Source organism: Vitis vinifera, chromosome 13 (assembly GCF_030704535.1).
Source record: "Vitis vinifera cultivar Pinot Noir 40024 chromosome 13, ASM3070453v1".
NCBI lineage: Eukaryota > Viridiplantae > Streptophyta > Magnoliopsida > Vitales > Vitaceae > Vitis > Vitis vinifera.
In genome coordinates this window covers 7,531,109-7,546,656 of record NC_081817.1, presented here as the reverse complement: position 1 = coordinate 7,546,656, position 15,548 = coordinate 7,531,109, and the positions used below count along the sequence as shown (strand labels likewise).

The following is a 15,548-nucleotide window of genomic DNA, read 5'->3' as shown; positions in this document are numbered from 1 at the left end:
ATTTAAAAATAACTAAGAAATGTATTTAGAAAAAGCTTTATTTTCAAAAATGTTAAAATATATAATAATGAAAAAATTATTTTAAATTTTAAGTTAATAACAGACATTTCGAGATTTTAAGATTTAAAATTATAGTAAAAAATGTGATATATTTTGATATTATCATCTTAAAGGGTATTTTGGATATTTTTGACTCAGAAAATTTGAGTATATTGTTGAGACTTGAGAGCAATGTAGAAACTTGCTTAGGGATATGATCACGTCCAACTGTAATTGTCTCGGGTAAAAATGTAAATTTACTGTCTCCGGGGAGTGAAGTTGATGGACGTGTGTAAGCGCGTGAAGAAGTGAGTATCAGAACTCATGTGAGGATCAGTAATAGGCTCATAACAGATTCAGCACACTATCCAACAAACACTCAAGAAAACAGGAGAACGAATCACATATAAAAGAGATTTGAGAGGCGGCCTCACTCCATTTTCATTCAACTCAAGCTTTCGTATCAGTTTCTCACATTTTGCCGAGAAAATCTCACGTCATTCGCGAGAAAATTCCTACTGTTGTATTCTTTCCAACCTCATTTTGTGATAAGAGATGTTTCCTCCGGCTGACGACCCTCCCGATCTAGCGATCCCACCCAACCGCGGCCCTCTCCCCGTCAGGAGAAACCCTAACCCTAATCCTAATCCTCGCGCTCCTTCTGGTCACCAACGCGATCCTCGGCCGCAGGGGATTCGGGTGGCCCGAGCTCACCGAGGCGCTCGCAGAGGCTCATTCTGCACTATGTGGAGATTCCTGTCAGGGTCTATTGCTTTTTCTGTTTTGTTTATAGTTTTTCTGATGGTCATGCAGACCAAAATCCGCGTGCCAGAGCAAGGGTGGTCGTTTCTTGATGGAATTAAGTCTGGGAAGTCGTTGAAGTTCGGGCAGGGAAGTTTGTTAAGGAGGTTTGGACAGAGAAACGGACTCGATCATTTGCGGTCAGAAATGAGGATCGGCGTTCGGAGGCCTACACTTGCTCTTGTGAGTTTTTGCTTTGAGAATTGAGAATGTTTATGTGAGATCTGATTTATTTTACCGAGTCTTTCTGTTTTGGCTGTTGCAATTGGGATTGAATTCTTTGTGTTTGATTTGATTCTTCTTGATTTATGTTGGAGAATCTTGTTGTGGTGGGTGTTGCAATTGAGAATTGGATTGCTGGGGTTTGATTTAACTGTTCTTGATTTATGTGGATTAATCTTGGTCTGTTGAGTGTTGCAACAAAGAATTGAGGTTGTTTGCATTTTGATTTGAGTATGTTGCTGAACCTTTATTACTGGAGGAATCATACTTTCATATAAGACTGCTTTTGGTTGAATTCCACGCCAATGTGTTTAGATATATAACTGGTAGTAATTTCTAATTCAATAGAATTAAATCCAACTCGTCCAATTATGTCCAAAACATAGTTAATTATATATATATATATAATTAACTTAAATGGTTACATAAATCTCCAAATGATTTAAGCACTGATGATGATAGTACATCATCATTATCTAATCTAGAAGAGAAATAAATAAATGATACAAGAAAGTTGGGGGTTAGGCAAAGAATTGGGTAAGTTTTGGCTGCCAAAAAAGAAGTGTTTGTTCCAAACAAAAGAAACTCGCAAGAATCTCATGAAGAAGCTTTAATAATTAATGTTATAACTCATGTTTTCATCGATCTTCTATTCTTTTTAGTCAGTTTTTTATAACCGAACAATGAGAGGTAATATTTTATAGAAAAAATGCTAAGATATCGAATTGATGCACATTGATTCTTGAATTTGAGTCACTGGTAATGTACCATAAAGTTTGAGTGATTGAATAAAAGTTGAAATATACATTATCAGATAAAAACAAAAGGAATCAAAGTACAATATGATACAAAATAATAGGAACTCACATATAATACAAATAAACTCGAGTATAGAGTAACGAGGCTTAAGCTGCACAAGTGTCATCACATAATTGATAGAATCTTTTGGATAGATACATAAAAAGTACACTTGTATTGTATAGTGTAGACTGTAGTAGACCCTATTTCATATATTTATAAATCTATGAACTACCTATGAATGTATATCCAATTTGATAACCTTTAACTCTAGTGAAAACCATATTTACATGAAAAACGATTAACGTTTTAACTACCTCCTCTTTTAGTTGAAGGGAGAACTGTTTCCTTAATGACAAAGTCTTCAATCACCCATATTTTCTCTATGATGGGCTTTCAGTTGAATGGAAACTATTAGTCCATTAAAGATTTTTACTCGCCCATGTATATATATTTCTTTAATTTTAAATAAAAATAGAAATTGTTGAAAACACAGAAGTTCCATGCATCCACCGGTCATGAAAGAAACCCATGAAAGGAATTGTGTGTATATATATACCTCAACTAAACCCTTCTACCACCTACTTTTCCTCTCTCTTTCTGAACCCAGATGGATATAGCCGGAAACTATTCCTTTTCCTATATTTTTACAGTTTGTACTTGCAGGGTTGGTTCTTTTCAGCCTCTTGGGGTTCTCTTTTTGGGATTTTTCTCTTATTCCCTTTTCTTTTTTCTTTTTTGATTCATCTCTGAATAGATTAGGTTCTTTTCCTATACATTATCAGATTTTCCATTGAAGCTGATATCAGGTTTATATTTGAAAGTCTTTAAAGAAGGAAACTTAAGGGTTTGATTGTTGCATAGTGTAGGATTCTTCTGTCTCAATTCTGTTTCTAATTTATATATTTTTTTTATTTCTTTGTTTTTTATTGGCTTGGTATGATTATTTGATATGAGGGAGAAATGTTCCTTCAATAGTATATTATTGGAAGAGTTTATGGATCCTTTCTTTTCTTTACCTTCATTAGATGCATCATGTTGAATAAGTTGGTAAATGGAGGTTGATAGACATGGTTGTCCTATCAATCATTAGATTTTTTCTTATATTTGTCAGGTGTAGTAGAATTTAGATTTGCTGAATATATATATCCCAAATTTGGTTCAAGTTTGAAGTGTAACTCAATTCTATAAATGACATTTCAGTAGTATGATTACTGTTTTCTAAAGTGCAAGCATGCCTCTATATGCATAAACAAATTTCTTTGGACAGTGATTTTTAGTAGTATAATTCTTGGTTCCCACACCTATAGGCATATTAAGCCACAAAAACAAACTTGTTCTGATTTCTAATGTATATAATATAGTGTGTCAAGAAATCGATCTCCATGTTATGCCAGAAATCTGGGAACTTCTGTCCACTTATAGTTGAGCATATGAACATAGAAAACATCCAATTATTGTAGTCTCATAATAATATCTCATGTACCTAATCCTTAATTTTGGGATGTTTAAGTTGCTTTTGCTGCACAATTTACTTGTGTTTGTGGTTGCAACTTTGTAGAGAATTGAATAACCTCAAATTTGAGCAGTATGATTTCAAGCAATCATGGTTAAATTCTATGCAGATTAATCAGAATGTGTAGGTTAACTGGTCTAACATTATTCTGAAACACAATTTGCACTAACATCCATCTTTTCTCATTTGTTTGTGCATTGAAGTGATTATGGTCATATTTCAATTGTGCATTGTTTTGATGAATGTCAGATCTTGGGAAACATGAAGAAGAATCCGCCATCGTTGATGCTGTTTACTGTGATTAAAAATCTCCAAGGACTTGGCTATTTGTTTAAGGTGATTTTCTGTGACATTTATTTGCACTGTCCTTTTTCTTTAATTATTAATAGTTGCAGAAGCTGGTTTTTTTATTGGTTAAAATAAATTACCTCAGAAGCTGGTATTGTTTGTGGATCTTCATTACTTTCAAATAGGTCCTTCACTCGTATTGTTTTTTTCTTAGGATGCATTTGAATATCTTATTGTTTGCTGAATTAGTGCATCATTGGTGTGTGTTTATGCATTTATTTGATGCTCTCTATATTTTCTACAGCATTTGAAGAGATAAATTTGTTTGCTAGAATGGTAGTATTGCTAGGAATGATCTTGCAGTACATGAAATCCTAAGAATGATCTTGCAGTATCTTCTTTGTTAGGTTTATTTTATGGAATGGCTGATTGGCGCTATCTGAAGAAGAAATCAATGCCTTTAAGGGCATAAAACATAATAGTGATTTGATTCCCTAAGAATCAAGAATGCCTTTGTTGAATTGTCTAATTTGTTTGGGTATTATGTTTTATGGAAGTTCTACTACAATTTTTTAAATGGGACACTAATCAAAATAAGTAGTGCATAATTATGAGTAACTCTTTTTTACATGTAAATACTGAATGATGATTTCAAGTATTAAAACATTTCAATTTTCTATTGTGCAGATTTATGCTGTACATGATGATAACTCTCGCTCCATATGGGAGCAACTGGGTGGTCAAATTTCAATTCTAAGTCCTGAGATATACAGCCATAATGATTGGACAACGTAGGTTTGCTATTTGATCCAGTTGGATTATTTTTTGTTGGCTGCCTTTCTTGAACTTTGTATTTGGTAGGAGACTTTTGGGTGGCAATTATTATTGATCGGTTTATCTAGTTGATACAGATGGTCACAATCTTTGTGTTAATTTGCTACAGTTTTGAAGGCATCATTGTAGACTCTCTTGAAGCAAAAGAAGCCATTTTAAGGTGTGCACTGATTTGGTATACTTATATAGCTTATTTAGGAATACAATTACCATCCTAGGATTCCACTTTTTATGCATTGTGGTAGGATCTTGCTTTATCAGCTTGTGCTTGAATTTGACACACCCGTATATATTTTAGAGAGATTTTTTTACATAAATGGTATCTTCTAATGGTTGACGTTGAATTCCTTTGAATCTTATTTCCTTCGCGGATGACAATAAAGTAGATCCAGCCAATGAAGTTGAAAACATAGATGCTATTTCCTTTGCAGTTGGTGTTATATCTGTTTTTGCTATTGAATCGGGGACAAGTCAAAGGTCTGAAAACAAGAAATGCCCAATCCAACTCTGTGTTGTTGCATATGCAGAAACTAAGTTATATGGACCTAATTACATGCATGTGACTTGATTTATATGTTAAAATACAAAGTGTCTGACTACTCTATTATTAGGGTGCACTTGTCTGGATGCGTTCATGGATGTGCCATCAATTAAGAAACTAAGCATAGTGTTAACTTGAAAAATAGTTTCGTGTATGAGGTAGCTTCTACTATTAAAGATAAAAATCCAAGGGACACGAGTATTGAATCACTGCAGTTAATTCTAGATCAATCCTATGAAATTTTTACGTACACAATAATATTTCAAGAAGTATTTCACGGACCATAGATTTAGATGTTAGAAAATTACTAGGTTTATGCATTGAATTGACTCTAGACTTGGACGTTGGGTGAGGATTGGCTTCTTTTGATGGAGTTATCTTACAATCTCTTCTAGGACCTCAGTACCCAACATACTGTGGAAGAAGAGAGGAGAAGCAGCAGGAGGAAAAGTTTTAAACCTTAGGACGGCTCTAAAATGCCTGATCATGTGAACACCCCTTTTTGGTTAGACACTTTTAATCAATCGTCTTTGTTTGCCTATAAGGATGACAAAATTAAAAAAGACTGCCAATTAATAACACAAAATCAAAAAAGAGAGTTATCATACAATCTCTTCTAGGACCTCAATACCCAACATTACTGTGGAAGAAGAGGGGAGAAGCAGTAGGAGGAAAAGTTTTAAACCTTAGGACGGCTCTAAAATGCCTGATCATGTGAACACCCCTTTTTGGTTAGACACTTTTAATCAGTCGTCTTTGTTTGGCTATAAGGATGACAAAATTAAAAAAGACTGCCAATTAATAAGACTAACACGAAAGTTCCTTAAAGCATTGCATATCTCTCTTCTTTTTTCTTTTGGAAAAAAATGTCAAAAGACTTAAAAACTAGCATGTTGTCAAAGAAGGGTGCTAGTCATTAACATGACTACAGATTTTTTTTTTATATGACTAATAAAGAAAATCATTAACATGACTACATCGAAGTCTGTGTATTAAAGTTCCAAACTTTAAATGATTCCTTCGGTATAAAGTCAAGGCAACATGCGTTCTGTTCTGCTTCTTCTTTTTAATATCAATTTGAAAAAAGTTGATATAGATTCAAGATGTCAAATACATGATATCTTTGTTGTGTTACATCAAACATATCTACAGTAAAAGGTATAGCAGAGGTGGGAGAGTTGTGGAACACGTATATAGTCAATAAAATAGAAGAGAAGAAAGAAATGGGTAGCTTTTGTGGGACTGCACTTGGAATGGTGCAGTTCATCTTGGATTTGGCACATGATTATGTAATATTGGTATTACCAAAAAGAGAACTTGAGTGAGAAAATTTTATGTTTTTCAAAAATGAAGTTTTAAGAGGTTAGCATCAAGGGAGAGTGATGTGGAACGGGCCTTATAGCTACTTCCTATAATCAAATATTAGTATGCTAGACTTTCAGTTTAGGGTTTATGGACAAAGCAAGGATTAGAAAGGTTATGATTTTTGATAAATAAGGATCAGGAAGGTTGTGGTTCTATAGGTATAGGCTGGAATTAAGATGAAAAGCTCTGTAAATTCTGGAAAGCAAGGGAATCTGATGTTTTCAATGCTAGAATAACTAGAAAGTGGACTTAAGATTTATGATCCCTGACAAAGATATGAGAACAACAATCAGGGTTTATAGAAAGGGGGGTTGTGTGAAAGTTTGTACTGTACTGCAGAAAATAAATAATAAAATAAAAGGAGAAAGGGAAGAAAAGAAAATTGAAAAATCTGTGAAAGAATCCATTATTTATTAACTTGTTTATGCTCTTCCTCTTTTCAGTGTATCAATCTATTCTTCTGCTGCATTAGGGATCAACTGTTGCCAGTGCTTTTGATTTGATGATTATTTGCCTAGAAAGAATTAGTTTGGAGATTGCCTTTTCCTAAACATTCAATAACAATTGAGTGTTTTACCATTCCTATGACCAAGTAGGAAATTTCCATAACGCTGGCATATTGAAAGACTGACTTCCCATTAGGATAGCTTGCAATTCTACTCCTAGGGAAAAATAATTTTTGGTAGCAAACTAAAATTGAAAAAGAAAATGGCAAAACTCATAATCAAGCACATATTAACTTTGATCTCAAACACCCCTAATCTTATTGAAACACTGTAACTGATTTTTTTATTATTTTCCATGTTCAAGGCCTTGGCTTGAACCAAGTTGGTTCAGCCATTCACTCCCAAAATTACTCTTATCATGTGTTACCTATGGTGGGATCAGAGTATTGCAACTCTCTGGGCTGCCATTTTCATTAGAGAAGTAAATGTTTCACAAGTTTCCAATCATGTGTTAAGTTACTAGCATCGAGTTCTCCCCTCTTTTCTCTCAATGCCTCCATGTTATGTTCCATAAAAAAATAAGGCCAAATTATATGGGTTGTGGGCAGTTAATTTGAGTTGCATCTCCCTCATTCCCACCTCCCCTCTCCCTTCCTTTCATCTCTCTATCTCTATGGTTGGTTTTTAGCTCAAGTTTGTGAAACTATGATTAGTGAGTTTATATTTATGCAGCCTTATGCAAGAGCCTTTCTGTTTCATACCACTTATTTGGATAATTCAAGAGGATACACTTGCAAAGCGACTTCCATTCTATGAGAAACTGGGCTGGGAACATCTTGTTTCTTATTGGAGAAGTGCTTTTAGCAGAGCTGATGTTGTCGTCTTTCCAGATTTTTCTTTGCCGGTAAATCTGCCATCACATCTTCCATATTATCGCTGTCACACATTTTATAGTTAGCAGTATTCTAGACCTTCTTGTGTCATTTATCAATTATCATTCTTTCCTGTATCAGATGTTATATAGTGTGCTTGACACTGGAAACTTCTTTGTGATTCCTGCATCGCCAGTAGATGTGTGGGCTGCAGAAAGCTACAGTAAAACCCACTCGAAATATCAGTTAAGAGAGGACCTTGGATTCAATAAAGATGATATGTTGGTTCTAGTTGTTGGAAGTTCTTTCTTCTACGATGAGCTATCATGGGACTATGCTGTAGCAATGAATGACATAGGACCGCTACTAAGCAAATATGCAAGGAGTAAGAATGCTGGGGCCATGTTTAGATTTGTCTTTTTATGTGGTAACTCTACTGATGGATATAATGATCATTTGAAGGTATATGGATATAATGATCATTTGAAGGTATTCAACTATTTATGCACCATTATTTTTCCACTTTTTCACTTGTAAATCTATTATAACATTTTGCTTCTGTCCTATATTCCTGCATCATCTTTATTTATCAAAGTGAATGAAAAAGCCAAATGATAACCCATACAATTGTTGAATAACTAGTTTGTAAATGCCTAATGGAGGAAGTGAAAATATGACTGGGAAAGCCTTATCATGAAGTGTGCCTTGTTCTATATTCTGATTGGTTCAAAACATAACAAGAAATATATTGTGCCATTTGTTGTGTAGAAGTAACTACAAACTTTGGTATATCTAAGTAAAATAAACCTGAAGACATACTACAAGGCTTGGTAGAGCAGGATTTTAAAATCTAATTTTTAATATTGGTTTTATATAATGCCCTCTACATAATTGTCATTTTACTCTATATATCGTTATGGTTTTATGTTTTCAGTGGGAATCTCTGTTAAGTTCTTTCAAAACTTAAAATAATTAGGGAGATGAAGCTTTTAGCCTTATACCACCTTTTATGATGCGAGTCTTATGGAGGTTCCAATTCCTTGCCTTACACCTTGACCTGTCAAAACACCATTCTGATGCATGAGTTAGCAGGTTCCTACTGACTCAGCCTTGGTTGATTTTGTGTTTTCTTTTTTCTTTTTTCTTTTTTTTTTCTTTATTTTTTATTTTTTTTATTTTCCAGTGTGCAGCGCACCGATAATTACATCGCTCACTGTAAAGGCAATGCTTGTCAATTATGATTTATTTTCATGCACTGTTGTTGTTTGTTGGTATTGCTAGCATGGGAAGACTATTTTCCATTGCTGTTATTGCTTAGGGTCTCAGGACTGTGACATGATTTGTGTAGGATTTTCTTATCAAGGTCTTTGATATAAAGAATTGTGTATAGGCTTAGTATATGGTTACTTCAGTGGAATTGATCTGTTACAATTCTGGTGTAGGAGGTTGCTTCACATCTAAAACTTCTTCCTGGTTCTGTAAGGCAATATGGCATGAATAGTGATGTCAATGGTCTCATATTAATGGCTGATGTTGTTATTTATGCATCATCCCAAGTTGAGCAGGGTTTTCCACCTTTACTTACTCGGGCCATGTCATTTGGAATCCCTGTTATAGCACCCGATCTTCCTGACATAAGAAAATATGTGAGTCCTTTCAAGTTTTTCCCATCTTTCCCTTTTAGCTAAATCATTAAATGTGAGGCTTGTTTTCAATTCTCTTCCATTATTAAAATGTTTTTACAATACAGGTTGTTGATGGAGTCCATGTGGTAATTTTTCCAAAAAACAATCCCGATGCCTTGATGAGAGCTTTCTCCCTTTTGATATCAAATGGAAAACTCTCTAAATTTGCTAAGGCAGTTGCACTCTCTGGAAGGCTACTTGCTAAGAACATGCTGGCATCAGAATGTGTGAATAGTTATGCAAAGCTTCTGGAGAATGTCCTTAGTTTCCCATCGGATGTATTGCTACCAGGTCATATTTCTCAGTCTCAACATGATGCATGGGAGTGGAATTCATTCAGAACTGCAGATATGCCGCTCATTGAGAATGGGAGTGCTTCCATGAGAAAATCTAGTGTTGTTGATGTCCTTGAAGAAACTTTGTCCAACCAGCTTGACTCAGGGAACATTTCCAACAGTGAAACTGAGAATGATGTGCTGACACAGCTAGATTGGGATGTTTTAAGGGAAATAGAAAGCATTGAAGAAATGGAAAGACTAGAAATGGAGGAGGTATTGAAGTCTTTGCAACTATGAACTTCCTTGGGTTCTCCACTTGCTTTCATTGTCTACTTTTTACATATTGTCTCTGTTAGTTCGTTCTTCTTTTCTGCTTTTTTTTTTTTTTTCCCCTTTTGTTTCTGAAGACAGCTGAAATATGGTATCATGTGATCTTCTGTAGCTTGAAGAAAGAATGGAGAAAAACCCAGGTATATGGGATGAAATATATCGGAATGCTCGAAAAGTTGAAAGGGTTAAGTTTGAAACAAATGAAAGGGATGAAGGAGAGCTAGAAAGGACAGGCCAGCCACTATGCATTTATGAGATTTATAATGGAGCTGGAGCCTGGCCATTTCTACATCATGGTTCTATGTATCGTGGGTTAAGTCTGGTGAGTTTCATTTGCCCTAAAACCATCAATGTTCAGGATATACATACATATATATATATATATATATATAGCTTTGTTTTGACTCTATCCCAATAGTACTGTGGATATTCACTGCCCCAACTGCCTTTTGTATCTACCTTAACTTTCAAATACGGTTTTTCCCTTTATTTCATATGGATATACAGTTGATAGACATCTACAATTAGGTAATGCCTTTGCTCTTGTGAGCTTTATTTATGTTTACCATTCACCTGATTTTTTAGGGTTCATACATTTCCTATAGGATTTACCTTTTTACCATTTATGGTTTAGGGTTCACTCATTCCCTATAAGGCTCAGTTTTTTATGTTACTTTTTAGTGTTCACACATGCTTCTAATCTGAAGCAAGTTGAATCCTTCTTTCTTCATTGACCTCTTTCAGTATGATATAATTTATGGCATTGATTACCTGTTTCCAGCTCCACTGTTGAAGTCATTTATTGCTGGTGTAAAGAAACCTTCTCTCTTTTGTTAACTTGTAACTTAGATTGTCCAAACATGAATAATGACATTGGAACATTTAATAACTTCCTCCTTTTTTCTAAGCTCTAACTTGACTCAGATTTTTTTAAACAAAATAATCATGATTTGTTCCAATCCAATGTTTATATCAGATTGTTTAAGCACTAAGTACGACATCGTGATCATATATTACCTACATAGAGAAACTTCCTCCCTCTTTATTAACTTCTAACTTAGATGGTGTAAACACAAACCATGAACTGATTCCATTTCGATATCTAGTTCTTGCTTCTGATCATCTATATTCTCTTTCAGACTACAAGTGCAAGGAGATTAAGATCAGATGATGTGGATGCTGTTGATCGGCTTCCTGTCTTGAATGACACATATTATCGGGATATCTTCTGTGATATTGGAGGCATGTTTTCTATTGCATTTAGGGTGGATAAAATTCACAAAAGACCTTGGATTGGGTTTCAATCATGGCATGCTGTTGGAAGTAAGGTATATCTTGTTCAGTGGTTTCTTTTTAAAATTTTTTATTTTCCTTAAATGTCTTGATGAAGCAGTAGAAGAAAACTCTAAATAATAGGGTTGTCTTTTACAGAGATTCGCCTATCTGTAGCTAGATAGAATCCCTAGAGAGTTGAATAAAGAAAGATTGTGATACTTTTATGCATGTACAATCAATCTGTCAAATTTTTTGTGAAGTAAAATTATTTTATGAGTTTTCTGGAGTTATCTGATTTCTTCTTAAAACAGGTTTCATTGTCTTCTAGAGCTGAAAAGGTTCTGGAAGAAACAATACAAGAAGAAACAAAGGGAGATGTATTATACTTCTGGGCTCACCTGAACGTGGATGATGGACCCACACAAAAAAACCGCATCCCTACATTTTGGTCCATGTGCGACATTTTAAATGGCGGAAACTGCAGGTATATTTTATCAGTTTTTTTTTTTTTTAAGGTAAATTTTTTGTCCCCATTGGGACTTGAACCTAGAACCTCCCACAAACCCTCCCCTACCCTTTACCACTTGACCCAGGCCTCAAGGGTGTATATTTAATCAGTTATTGGTTGTAATATAATTTTTATGCATACATGGATCATTTTATGTAGTGCACTAATGCTGATAAGCCTGATGGTGCATCCATTTTTCTGTGGGAATAGTGTGCCTCTGGGTTCTGTGTTTTACACCTACTTGCCATTTGAATCAGTGAAGATTAGCGTAGACTTAGAACCAAAAAAGGATGAAAAACCTGCCACTAGAGTTCAATAAGTAATTTGCTAGGTGTGGATCATGAAACCATTTTACTGTACAAATTTCCACAATGACATGTACGTTGTGTAACTTTTATCAGATTCCAGTTGGCAATTTTGAAGGGGTACATGCCTTAGATAGCATGATTAAAAAATGGATTTATGCCTCAAATTGGTAATTAGAATCTTTTGAATGGCCACAGAGGCTATTTATTATGGTTGTGTGGACCACTGAAAATTGAAGGCTTATACTTAAATGCTCAAAAGTTTTTCTAATGTAATCCAAGTTATGGTGTGTAAAATTATGAGTGTTCATTCAGATTCAGTTAAAATTGTATCTTTGAAACATGAAAGATACACATGGTTTGACATGGCCTTTTGTTTTATGATACAAACAGAACTGCTTTTGAAGATGCTTTCCGCCAGATGTATGCTATGCCATCATACATAGAAGCACTTCCACCTATGCCTGAAGATGGTGGTTACTGGTCTGCGTTGCATAGCTGGGTGATGCCAACCCCTTCCTTTCTAGAGTTCATAATGTTTTCCAGGTAATTTAGAGGGCAAAACTGCTATTTTAAATTGGCCGCTTTATTTAGTTGTATCCAATCATAGCACCTCTCATCTAAATTTATGATTAGAAGTTTTCAACTAATTTATCACAGGATGTTTGCTGATTCACTTGATGCGTTGCATATGAATTCAAGGCAGTCCATGAATTTAAGCCAGTCAATGAATTCAAGCCAGCCCACAGTATGTTTGTTGGGTTCCTCAAAGCTCGAGGTAAGCTGCGTTGGCCCTAACACACATACAGATCCCCAAGGCCCTTTGGGAATTTAAGGAATAATATTTCTCATTTAGTTCTTTCTTGATGATAATCAGAAAAAGCATTGTTACTGTCGGGTTTTGGAACTCCTGGTCAATGTTTGGGCTTATCATAGTGCCCGAAAGATGGTTTATATCAATCCATACTCGGGTCAGCTAGAAGAGCAGCATCCTGTTGAACAGAGAAGGGGATTCATGTGGGCAAAGTACTTTAACAGCACATTGTTGAAAAGTATGGATGAAGATCTAGCAGAGGCAGCTGATGATGGTGACCATCCCAGGGAGAGGTGGTTATGGCCTTTAACAGGAGAAGTGCATTGGCAAGGAATTTATGAGAGGGAGAGGGAAGAGAGATATAGGTCAAAGATGGATAAGAAGAGAAAAGCAAAGGAGAAACTTGTTGAAAGGATGAAACATGGATACAAGCAGAAGCCAATTGGACGATAAGGACGTTTATTGGTTCTGATAGTGGAATTCTCAACTCCTGATATGGCTACACAGACATACATTTCTTTGACTCAGTGAATGGAGAAGGGTCATGGTGAGGGAGAAACATTTCTTTTCGTATTACTGGAATATATAGTCCAATGACACGAAAGAGAGAGGCAAAAAAAGAGCTTCCTGTCAAAATTATGGCTACTACAGAAATCTTCTAACGAGGTTACTTGAAGCGGCACTAGGGAAATACCACATTCCAGAGGGACCTAACCCATTCTTTTTCACTATCCAAACACACAAAATGTGTAGTGAAGAGTAATATTTGTGTATTCTTTCATCACTGTATATTCATTCTGCAATATCAGGTGCAATTTTGATGAGTATTAGCTTTCTACAGTACCTTATTTTTGTTTCATGGATCTCTCTCTCTCTCTCTCTCTCTCTCTCTGTAAATACCTAGAAGGACGCACTGTCTAATCTTCAGGCAGTTTGTCAAATCTTTGGCCACCTGTGACCCAGAAACAGGGAAAGATCGATCGACTAGGCTGAATAATTCCAGGTACTCTCCCGTACAAAACACCTTTCCTATCTTTCTTAACATTTTCGGCCCAATGTGCCCTTCTGTTGGTACTTGCTTGCAGCTATATAACCTGGCCACATGGTCAAATTGGAAAAGAATCTAATCACATTTGGAAAATAATTTGACAGGCAAAATTAATTTCAAATATTTATATGTCCTCTTTTTGTTTCTTTTGCTAAAACCTAGTAAAAGTTAAGGATATGCTTTTATGTATGGTAGACACGCACCCAATATCCTTTTATGTATGGTACTAGGTACTAGGTACTAGGTACTAGGAGAGTATTTGGCGTTAAAACTTAAAAGGACGTGATTAAAAACTAGTTCAAGATGCATGTGGAAAGAATTATTTTGGTTTTTTATATTATTATTATAGACTTGAAGGTTAAGAAATCAAACAAAAAGTGCGAGTTATGTAAATGAAGTAAAACAAGGGGAAGTTAAGGGTATGTTTTGTTCTTCCTTTCAAGAATTGTTTTCTGTTTTTAAAAATAAAAAACACAAAAATTTTGTTTGAGTGTGTTTTTATTTTTTATGTTTTCTGTATTCTCAAAAACTACTTTTTTTAGAATAATAAAAAGATGTTTTTATTATTTTTTCACCATTCAAAGAATAGATTATTTTCATTTTTTTTTTTTTTTGTGTTTTCACAAATATAAGCTCCACCCAACCACTACACCCTCATCCACAAACTCTTTCTTATTCCTTAAATTATTGAAATTAATATACTTATATACGGTGACAAAGTCATTATTTGTTTAAGAAAATTATAACTGATATAAAAATTTTAAAATAGAATTTTTTTTTAATTTAAATGAATTGTGCATATGAAAATTATTTATATATTTATAATATCAAGTTAATGGAAGAAAACATTTTATTAATTAAAAGAAATAACTTTCAAACATATTTTTTGTTTTACTTATTCTAAAAAAACTTTTTTATTAATTCAATCAAACATTTTTTTTAAAAAACAAAAATCGTTTTTCAAAATTCAGTTCTTTTAAAAACACAGCAACCAAATAAACCCTAATGCTCTTGTCACCTAATAGTATAGCGACTTCATGCACAGAGTATGACCCATGTCTTGGACCAAAGCCATAGCCCGGTCACACTTATACCCTTCATTATTTACTTACCACCTCGGCCAACCTAGAGCAAGCTATAAGATGGGCGGGATCCTTACCTTATCACTACTAACTAGACCCATTCGAGACATTTTCAAGCAATGAGGCAACATACCCTACCAAGCCTGGACTTGGCCTCAAAGTAATAAAGAAAATTCAAGTGTCATTATATAGAAATACAACTACACACTCCTTTAGGTAGAACTGATTCATTGCATTCATGATGTGAAAGTGAAATTGAAGGGAACTATATTCTTCCTCTTTATTATTTTTAGATAATACTAAATATTATTTTATTCTAATCAAATACATTGTTTTTTAACTATCTTCAAATAATGAACCATATGATTCTTATCTAACCCATTGGGTATATTTGGTCTTATACTAAAAAAAGAAAAAAAATTTAGGACATAATTTTTTATGTTTGATTTTATTATGAAAAATATTTAAAAAGTCAAATATAATTAAAATTAATTAGAAGTT

General features: G+C 34.4%; 1 protein-coding gene across 2 annotated transcripts; it reads left to right on the top strand.

The window, feature by feature from the left end:
• Window positions 1-348: 348 nt before the first annotated feature.
• Window positions 349-13,744, top strand: LOC100254795 (uncharacterized). Of its 2 annotated transcripts, none has more exons than XM_002270233.4 (14): window positions 349-1,023; window positions 3,626-3,712; window positions 4,352-4,455; window positions 4,608-4,658; window positions 7,583-7,754; window positions 7,864-8,184; window positions 9,165-9,368; window positions 9,473-9,958; window positions 10,128-10,337; window positions 11,155-11,343; window positions 11,602-11,774; window positions 12,497-12,649; window positions 12,764-12,881; window positions 12,981-13,744. In XM_002270233.4, the coding sequence occupies exons 1-14, from the start codon at window positions 595-597 to the stop codon at window positions 13,368-13,370; spliced, it is 3,087 nt and encodes a 1,028-aa protein (XP_002270269.1). In that variant the 5' UTR covers window positions 349-594; the 3' UTR covers window positions 13,371-13,744. The 2 variants fall into 2 exon arrangements, with proteins under 2 accessions (XP_002270269.1, XP_010646579.1); XM_010648277.3 differs by having other exon boundaries at window positions 351-1,023; window positions 7,864-8,211.
• Window positions 13,745-15,548: the final 1,804 nt, after the last annotated feature.